The sequence below is a fragment of the Mesoplodon densirostris genome, chromosome 6, assembly GCF_025265405.1.
Source record: "Mesoplodon densirostris isolate mMesDen1 chromosome 6, mMesDen1 primary haplotype, whole genome shotgun sequence".
In the NCBI taxonomy this organism is placed as follows: Eukaryota; Metazoa; Chordata; class Mammalia; order Artiodactyla; family Ziphiidae; genus Mesoplodon; species Mesoplodon densirostris.
In genome coordinates, this window is record NC_082666.1 from 38,492,143 (window position 1) to 38,502,331 (window position 10,189).

General features: G+C 42.5%; 1 protein-coding gene across 2 annotated transcripts; it reads left to right on the forward strand.

Annotated features, from left to right (window-relative positions):
• The first annotated feature begins 4,741 nt into the window (after positions 1-4,741).
• Positions 4,742-9,959, forward strand: LOC132492280 (procathepsin L). Of its 2 annotated transcripts, XM_060101693.1 has the most exons (8): positions 4,742-4,847; positions 6,025-6,161; positions 6,465-6,587; positions 6,684-6,830; positions 6,929-7,153; positions 7,604-7,769; positions 8,467-8,584; positions 9,340-9,959. In XM_060101693.1, exons 2-8 carry the CDS (start codon positions 6,036-6,038, stop codon positions 9,437-9,439), a joined length of 1,005 nt encoding a protein of 334 aa, XP_059957676.1. In that variant the 5' UTR covers positions 4,742-4,847; positions 6,025-6,035; the 3' UTR covers positions 9,440-9,959. The 2 variants fall into 2 exon arrangements, with proteins under 2 accessions (XP_059957676.1, XP_059957677.1); XM_060101694.1 differs by lacking the exon at positions 6,025-6,161 and having other exon boundaries at positions 4,751-4,847.
• Positions 9,960-10,189: the final 230 nt, after the last annotated feature.

The window sequence follows — 10,189 nt, forward strand, 5'->3', positions numbered from 1 at the left end:
CTGTCTTTTCCTCCTTTCACATGACACCAGATAAGCCAGCTTGGCACTGAAGTCCAGAGCCTGGCCCTGGGGAGCTTTGGTTCCTTATCTCACCATGTCCTCAGTGCTCATGTTTCATTCTCCTGGTGCCTTCTGGTACCCCAGAGTCCAGTTTGCCAAGTGAGTGATGGGGGCTGGGAGTGAGGGACAAAGGCAAAGTCTCCAAAGCTCAGCTTCCTTTTCTAAGCTCTGCTGGCCCGAAGCACATTTATTTCTTCACTTTAGAGAGGAATCTGGCACCACCCTTGATTTTGTATACCTCACTGCTGTGACCATCTTCATCTGTAAAATGGGGCATACAATAGCACCCATCTCCTCAGGCAGTGGTTCTCCAAGTGGGCCCCCACTGGTAGCATCTGTATCACTTGGGAACTTGTTAGAAAAGCAAATCCTGGAACCCCCTCCCAGACCCAGTGAATCCGACACTTGGGGGATAGAGGTCAACAATCTGACCCCCAGGTGATTCTGATGCACCCTCAAATTGGAGAACCACTGTCATAGGGTTGTTGGGAACAGTAAATGAAGGAGCACATATAAAAAGCTCAGAACATTGCCTGGCACCTGTGTTATTTAGATATGAGAATCATCATTATCATGGCAGAAGCCTTTTCTAATCATGCTTTAATTACCAGGAATACCAGGTACTCACAGGTGGAGATGCCTTTCCTGTGGAACACTGCTCTCCCCATAACCTCTCCCCTCATGAATATGTATGCAAGTTCTATTAACAGCACAAATGTCTTGACCACTTCCCATAATGATACAGGTGTCAGGGGAAAGACTTTATGCAAGTAAAGACTTTATGCAAAGAAAGACTTTATTAATGGGGATGATTGCAATAGGGAGATGCTCAAAGCCTAAACCAAAAATATCTCAGGGCAGGAGTGGGTGAGCAATGCTTTTATATGCAGAGACCATGGAATAGGTGGTTGTGGACAGAGTAAGGAGGGAAGGGGAGGTAATAAAAACTGCTGCGTGGGAGTCCTGGAACCTAAAAAACGGTGTCAAACATTGCACTAGCAGGAGAGTCAGAGCAGGAGCTGTTGTCTATAATCAGGCACATGAGCAAAGAAGTTACAGAGCGGGAAGGTCATGTAGAGGGCGTAGCTGTACTAGTGAAGCCAGCCTAAAGATATGTTAAACACAAGTTTGAAACACAGTCAAGAAGGTGGCTCTTACTTATACCATGTGCAGTAGGCTAAATAATGGTTCCCAAACATATAAGGTCTTAATTCTTAGAACCTGTAAATGTTACCCTATATTGTAAAGATTTTGTAAATATGATTAAGAATTGTGAGATGGAGAGATTACCCTGCATTATCTGGGTAGGCCTAAATGCCCAAGTGTTCTTGTAAGAGTGAGGTGCGGGGAAATTTGACACAGACTGAAGAGGAGAAGGCAATGTGACCACAGAGGCAGAGATGAGAGTGATGTAGCCACAAATCAAGGAGTGCCTGGAGGCCCCAGAAGCTGGAAGAGGAGAGGAACAAGTTCTCTCCTAGAGCCTCTGGAGGGAGTACAGTCCTACCAACTCCTGGTTTACAGCCCAAGTGATGCTGATTTTGGACTTCTGATCTCCATAACTGTGAGAGAATAAATTCTTGTTGTTTTAAGCCACCAAGTTTGTGAGAATTTGTTACAGCAGCCATAAGAAACTAATATGCCTTGTTTCATGAAAAGACTTTTTCAGATTTTAGGAAGAGATCCTCTTATAGCCTTAGGGGTGGGGAAAAAATCCCTCAAGTTCAGCTCCTATGTTACCTACTGCACCAATACGCTTTGCCATAATCTCATTTAAATATATTGATCATGGCTGTGCTCATATGCTGTAAAATCAAGATTACCGTAGTTAATTTCAGATTTTAAAATGGAAAGGCTGAGCTTCAGAAAAGTTGCCAGGAAAGTTACATGTAGAATGTGTCTAAGTAAATGCACAAACTCACAAGGAGCGGTCAATGAGCACAAAGTAAGAGTTTAATTAATTCTTGTAGATTGATTTACTAACTCAACAAATTGGCTGACTGTTTAACCCTATAGGAAAAGCAAGGTTACGGTAGCTTAGAAAAATAAATTATTTCTTAAGTGGCTTCATATGAACATCTAATCATAAACATACTCTTTTCTATAAAATTATAAATGGTAATAAACCACTTTACAAATGGACTGGACAATGTTTCTAAGAGTATTTCGTGGCTCACTGAAGTTAAACAAATTGGAGGGGGTTGTTATATTGGGGAGAGGTGTTAAGTGGCTTCAGGGTCTTGAATACCACCACACATGATCTGTTCATTCCCCCTTGGTTTAAAACTTACAGAGATGGGGTAAAGAATTTATATCCTATTTCATTAGTGAGCAAAAGAAATCTAGACAAATGAACACAAAAATATACTTTTGCGGATACTGCATTTTAAATAGGAAGAGTTAAGTTCTACCAACACATTTTATCAAAGGCAGAGCTAAGGCTTGGTTACTTGGCTAAAATGTGACCATTTTAATAATTAACACTCATCTAAGTTACTTTGCAAAGAAATGGGAATAGAAGAAAAGGAACACAATGGTTAGTAATAACATCTCTGTAATGCTATTATTTAACAGATAATGTATAAGTAGATTTCATGAGTTGGAGCAATAATCCACTCTGTTTAAATGGCTTTCTCCTGAATTTAGATATTCCTTGATTTAATTTTAGGGTTTGAGCATATTTGCTAAAAAAGGAGTCCATTTTTCCTTCCACTGTGTTTGTATAACATTCCAAGAAACAAAGGAGACGCCACTCTTTGGAGCAGCACCAGCCACACAGCCTCCAGTCACAGATGGTCATGAAGTGGCAGGTTTTACCACCCTCTGCAATCTTAAAGAGCTGTGACCCAAGGGCAACTGTAAAACCCACATGTTAGACTAACTTAGATTTCTTGTGATAGACTGAGTAAACAAACGGACAATGGATAGACTTTATATGACAGTAGAACGCTGACCCCCAAAAGAAAATTCTGCAGCAACCACCTCAGAACAGTCAGGACTTCCTGAATGACTAACAACTTATTTTTGCTTCTACTTCCAGGACAAACCAGAAAAATCCAACTATTCTCCCCGAACCAATCACAAAGGATATTCCATTTCTAGTTATTCCTCTTCCAGCTTCCTCATGATAACAGCCTCTAATCAGGGTTTATGGAAACTTCTCTGTTTTCTCATTATAAAGCTTGTCCTCACCCAGACAAGAATTGTCTCCCTCCTCATTACAAATTGCTCCCATGTAGGCGGTCTTCATTTATTTCCATGTGTGAATGATACTTGTGTTGACTGGATGACTACTTCTAAAAAAAGACTACTTCTAAAAAAAGAAAAGAAAAGAAAAAAAAAAAAACCTCCAGCCATATGCAATACAATGTACTTCTGTAACCACCTGAGAACTTCTGGCCCCTAGTTGTGTTTGAGAGGAAAGGGATTCTACTTGAAAGGACACAAAATAGAAATTTTTAATAAATTGTTTTTAAAAATATTTGTCTGTGCTTCTATGAAGGTTACCAATTTAATTTTAACTAAGAATTTACAAATCGACATGCACTATGACTCCATTTTTGCTTTATATACATATATATATATATATATAGAGAGAGAGAGAGAGAGAGAGAGAGAGAGAGAGAGCTGCCTATAAAGGAGTTATGGGTGAGGGGACGGGGGTGTTTACTTTCTAAAACATATTTTCTATAACGAATGTGTTTCTTATATAATTTTTTAAAGTCACTTTTTAAAAAGTTTCTGAATTAATTTCCTTAAATCTTTAGCTCTCTACTTTTTCCTCCAAAACATTTCATCGAACCATGTAAACCTAAATACTGACATTAAATGTGATTACACTACTCTTTTTAGAAGTACATTTCTTATATCTGAAGAGAAGCACTTTGGATATTGAGGAAGACTTAATGATCCATAATGCAGAGAGTGGGGAAGCAAAAGCGGTTTCTGCTCTTTCTCACCCGCTCTTCTTTTAATTAAGACAAAATTCTCTGTAAATAACTCGTTTCTGTTGGTTTTGAGGAAAGCTCGAGAGGCGAGAAGAACCCCTGACCGGGGAAGACAGGGAAGGGGCATTACGAAATGCCATGCCTTCTCTGGAGACCCACCCAGCCCGTCCCCTATCCCTCCTGGGATTTGGGGAGTGACCAGCGCGTCCCGAGCTTTGAGGAACTGCCATTCCGCTCCGATTCTTCTCAAACTCAGCTGGTACCACCCTCAACCCGGGAGGTAACGCCTCTACCTGAGGGCTCCGCATTCCTCCAGCCCGCCCCACCTTTGCTGTGGAATAATTGGGAACCCCTAAACTAGACAGTTCTCAGCCCTCCCGCAGACTTTCACCAAAAACTCCAGGACTAAAGGAGGCACAGGGTTACGCTGAAAATCCGCTTGGGCCTCCCTGTAGCTTCTTTTTCGTGAACCACCGGCCGAGCGCAATCGAGGTAATTAGTTGATCCAGGTCCCCAGAGACGCCGGACTCCTCCTCAGCGCTGCCCAGGGGCCCCCAGCTCTTCGTCTTCGGTTCCACTAAGGCTAGCACTGCCTTCCCTGGGACAAGTTGGGACAGAATCGCATCACGAGCGCAGAGTACTCACGCCCGGAGGCCCTGCCCACTGGCCAGCTCAGCCAATCGCGGCGCGGGCAGGCGGTGGGGGCGGGGGCGGGCGGGCCGCAAACCAGGGCCTTAAAGGCAGAGTCAGGCACGACCCGGCCAGAACCTCCGGCCTCGGAAACCTGTGGAGAGATACGTGTGTCCGTGGAGTGCGCCTGCGCAGCTGTGGCAGCCGCAGGTCAGCGACCTAGTCTGGGGCCGAGGCGGGTCAGGGACGGGGACTGGAGGAAGGGATATCCAGGGACTCGGGTGAGGGGGCAGGCGCGACCCCCAGGAACGACAGCGTCTGCCCGCCGGGAGTTGACGAGGCTGGGTCGGTGCTCCCTCAAGCTTTGGTAGCCTTGAGGTGGGGAAGGGGGCAGGGCTATTTGGGAAACCCAGGGCAGAGCTGACGCCACCCGGGGCGGGGGGAGGCCCTAGGCCGGTCAGCCTCTGGGAGGTGGCAGGCACAAGTTCGGGTCAGTCGCGGCAGTGTGACCCCCGAACTCCGGGCTAAGGGGCCCGTCGCTCTCTGCGCCGCCGTAAACAGCTCTGGAAGCGACGGGCGTGTGCGGAGGGCTGGGAGCTGGGCAGCAAGTCCCTGGCCTGGCCCCGCCTACAGCGCGGGTGCGGGCTCAAACCAGGCGGGTTCTTTGAGCCCCAGGAGTCTGGCCCTGACTGGACACGAGAACTGGAGGCTCTGGGCGCCGTCGTGCCACGTGATCGCGTGCCCGGTCTGGAGGGCGAGGGAGGGGGCGTGGGCTACACAGGACAAGGGTAGGGACGGTACAGCGCTGTGTGCAGTCCTGCCCACCTTCTCCTGGGAAGGCTTTTTAGAAAGGTTTCAATTTAGGTAGCAGAGATTCGAAGGCATATCTCACTCCCTGCTGTTTATTAGCCAAGAAGAAAGGTGTGAGGTAGCCATCTAACTCTTTGAGATCCATGTCTGTCCCTACTTAGGATCAGGCGTCCTGATAAATAAAATTCTTGGGTCACCTCTATACGTTCAGTAAATAACCTGGAACAACGGTTTCCCAGTTGTTGCCTTAAGATTCCGACACATAAGTTGTGGCAGAAATTCTTATCAAAACCTAAATTATCATTGCACTCATAGTGAAGTCTGTTTCGATTCCTATAGCACTTGTCAGCCTGTTTTTCATTTTGATGGCTGAATCAAATACCTCCACTGTGTTAAGTCTTTGACCTGTTTTTCTCCACCCATATCTTTAGCTTTCTTTCACAGACTTTCCGTAAATATTTGAGAAGATCATTTAAATGTTCTTAGTCTACCACAGTGGCTATAACATCCAGGAGAAAGTAGGATGGCTTTTTTAAAGCATTGGCCTCATCAAATACTAATTCTTTTTCCTTCCTAGGTTTTTGAAACATGAATCGTTCACTCTTCCTGACTGCCCTTTGCTTGGGAATAGCCTCAGCTGCTCCAAAACTTGATCAAAATTTAGATACACACTGGTACCAGTGGAAGGCAACACACGGGAGACTGTATGGCATGGTTGGTAACATCAGAAAATTTCCAGAGGGACCCCACAATGGTCCATGCTGTTGGAGTTTATAGCCAGAGAGTTGTTTCTGGAGTAGTTGTTTTAGCTTTTATCAAGGCAGTAACTTAATGGCACCTATTTCTGAGCACAGCATGGGCATATTTTCCTGTGTTAGAGCTTGGAGAACAGCTCTCAGAAGTATAAAGCCATCCCTGACAATAGTTTTTCTTTTTCTCTGTCTGCAAATCCATTTGGTGAACATGCGTTGGGTTTTAAATAGAAGTAAAAATGACCAGTTATATGTTTGCATCTAGAATGAAGAAGGATGGAGGAGAGCAGTGTGGGAGAAGAATATGAAAATGATTGACCTACACAATCAGGAATACAGCCAAGGGAAACATGGCTTCACCATGGCAATGAATGCCTTTGGTGACATGGTGAGTGTGGCGTGAGTTGCTGAACTTTTTGTGCCTCCTCTTCTCAGTACTTTAGCAAAATAACTTCTTCAACATTTTATTTACTTTTCCTTAAAGACCAGTGAAGAATTTAAGCAGGTGATGAATGGCTTTCAAAACCATAAGCACAAGAAGGGGAAAGTGTTCCATGAACCTCTCTTTCTTGAAGTCCCCAAATCTGTGGATTGGACTAAGAAAGGCTATGTAACTCCTGTGAAGAATCAGGTATGACAGTATTCAGATTCAGATTTTCTTAAGAATGTTTAGGTGTATGGGCTGTTGTTGGTCTTTGTCTTGTAAACTGATGGCTTTTTTATTTTCAGGGTCAGTGTGGTTCTTGTTGGGCTTTTAGTGCCACTGGCGCCCTTGAAGGACAGATGTTCTGGAAAACTGGCAAACTTGTCTCACTGAGTGAGCAGAACCTGGTGGACTGCTCTAGGCCTCAAGGCAATGACGGTTGCAGTGGTGGCTTAATGGATAATGCCTTCCAGTATGTTAAGGACAATGGAGGCCTGGACTCAGAGGAATCCTATCCATATCTTGGCAGGGTAAAAGGAACTCCTTGTCATTACAGCTCTGCTTCTGAACACTTTCAGAGATAACAGACATCTTATTCAGCATTCACATTTTAGATGTAAACTGTCAGAACTGTTATTATAAATTATCAGCTGTTGCACAGGTCTCTGATTAGATGGTTAACATAGCTTGTCTTACTTCCATGTAACATGGAGAATATGTACACCATTCTGCATATAATGCATATTTCTCCATAGTGAAAAATTTCTTATGGCCAGGTAGACCTAAGTGGTCTTACTGAAGAAATATCTACTAATTTTTCAATTTCAAACCAATCAATAGCATTTTGCTGGGCTGCTTTATAACAAAATTGACTTAGAAATTATTAAGCTGCAAACTGCTGAGTCTTATGGTCCTATAATTCATGTTCCTCATAAGGTGGATGGTAGGAATCAAGTCTCTTTCCCCTTTATCTTTAAAAGGAAACAAATAGCTGTAACTATAAGCCCGAGTATTCTGCCGTCAATGACACTGGCTTCGTGGACATCCCTCAGCGGGAGAAGGCCCTTATGAAGGCAGTGGCAACTGTGGGGCCCATCTCCGTTGCTATTGATGCAGGCCATACATCCTTCCAGTTCTATAAATCAGGTAGGTGTTTGTCTTTTATTATAGAAATTCAGGCAGGGAAAGGTGGAAAACATAACCATGATTGACTCTGGTATGGAGTCCTGTTTTCTAGGACTGTAGAATTTTGAGTGTATGCATTTAATAACAATGATGTTTCCATTTGACATTATACTTTAAGCATTTTCTCATGATGACAGACTTCATAAATATTTTTAAATGGCTATGTAATTAATTCTTTGTATACAACCAAATTTATGTAACTATTCTTCAATTGTTGGTCCCTTTTTCCAAAAGTTTTTTACTATTGTAGTTAGATCTGTAAAGAACCCTGTGGTTCAAGTATTTTTCTGTTTTGTGCTGTTTTCTTAGTTGGCATTCAAGGAGTAGAGAGGATTATGCTAATTAATATTAGTAGTTAGTAGTTGAATGCCTAAATCACCTTAACCTTGATAACTATGTCTTATTATTGGAAATATTTTTTAGGTAGAAAATATATCTAAGATTTTGTTGAATTTTGTTGATTTCTAGTGAGTTAAATTTTTCTTCTTCCTTTTCATCAGCTGTTACTATTTTTGGTCAAATATTTAAGTCTTATTTGGAATTTGTTTATGACATTTCACTGAATTTTGAGATACTTCTCTTAATTGGTTGATAGCTTGGGTTACTGTCATGTGTCACTTGGAACTCCTCACCCTAACATTGAATTTTACTCTCCCAGGTATTTATTATGATTCAGACTGCAGCAGCAAAGACCTGGATCATGGTGTTTTGGTGGTTGGCTATGGATTTGAAGGAACAGATTCAAATAAAAATAAATTTTGGATTGTCAAGAACAGGTATAAAACTCCAAATGTTATATTTATATTTTAAATCGAAAAGGGAATCCTTCTTTGGAAGCAGTATTTGATTCCAGGTCCCAAAAAGCTCAATTTTGAAATCCCAGAAGTCTTTCTCCCACTTAAACACAGAAATACTGATATGTGATTATAAGATTCTGTAGCAAGTTTGTTGGGGTTATTATTATGTATTTGTAACATTGCATTTCTAAATTCTGAAAGTTTTCTTAATTCAGAAACACATCCAGCTCCAGGGGTTTCATATAAAGGATTTTGCACCTGTAGAGTTGAGGGCTGGTTTCCTTTTTCTGTCTCTAATTTTTGAACAAGGAGTCATGGGCAGAAACATCTGCCTCTGCTCATTCTTTAAGTCTGAAAGATTGTCCAAGAGTCCAGTGGCCTCTGTGCATCCTTTCTGATATCATTTGATATCCTGCCATTGCATTCTACTCCCAGCTCTCAGAGGTCTTTGAGGGTTGTGAGGATCAATTTTCACAGCTAAAGTTCTTTAACTGAGATGAGCCTGAGGAGACAGACTGCTACATTGGAATGCCAGTTCTGCCTCAGTTTCCTATCTTAAAAAGTTAAGATAAGGACCCACAGGAGTTAATATACTTATAAATATATGTAACAGAACTTAGAATAGTACCTGATACATGCTATGCACTATTTTAATTATTAGTTGTTATTATTATTAATGAAGGTAATGTGTACCTGATGCTTTGTATAAAATGGAAAACATGTTCTTCTTTCAGTTGGGGTCCAGAATGGGGCTGGAATGGCTACATAAAAATGGCCAAAGACGAGAACAACCATTGTGGAATTGCCACAGCAGCCAGCTATCCCATTGTGTGAGCTGATGGATGGTGATAATAGAGGACTTGAGAACAGCATACCTGGAGGAATTTTATCTTAAAACTGACCAAACCCTTATTGTATAAGATAAGATACTGAACCACTGAGGATCCAAGTTGTGATTTGAATTCTGTGACATTTTTATAAGGGTTAGATGTTACCACTACTTTCTTTTTTTTTTTTTTTGCGGTACACAGGCCTCTCACTGCTGTGGCCTCTACTGTTGCGGAGCACAGGCTCCGGACGCACAGGCTCAGCGGCCATGGCTCACGGGCCCAGCCACTCCTCGGCATGTGGGATCTTCCCAGACCAGGGCACGAACTCGTGTCCTCTGCGTCGGCAGGCAGACTCTCAACCACTGCGCCACCAGGGAAGCCCCAACCATTACTTTAATTAGTGTTATAAATAGCTTTATAATGTTGAAGACTCATTGCTTAACTCTAAGACTTTTGAATTTTCATTTTTTAAAAGGATACATAAAACTTTGCCTTTTACAATAAATTTTAATTCAACACGTAAAGGTGGAACTTTCTCTTTTTAATGCATTAACTTGTAGTAGTTGGGGTATATAATTGGGCTATAAAGACATAACTGAATGTGCAAATGGTTCATTAGGAGAAAGACACAGGGTGGCTCTGCAGATATTCTACTTATAAATATGCAGATTTATTTTTTTTTTCCTGTACGCGGGCCTCTCACTGTTGTGGCCTCTCCCGTTGCGGAGCACAGGCTCCGGATGCGCAGGCTCAG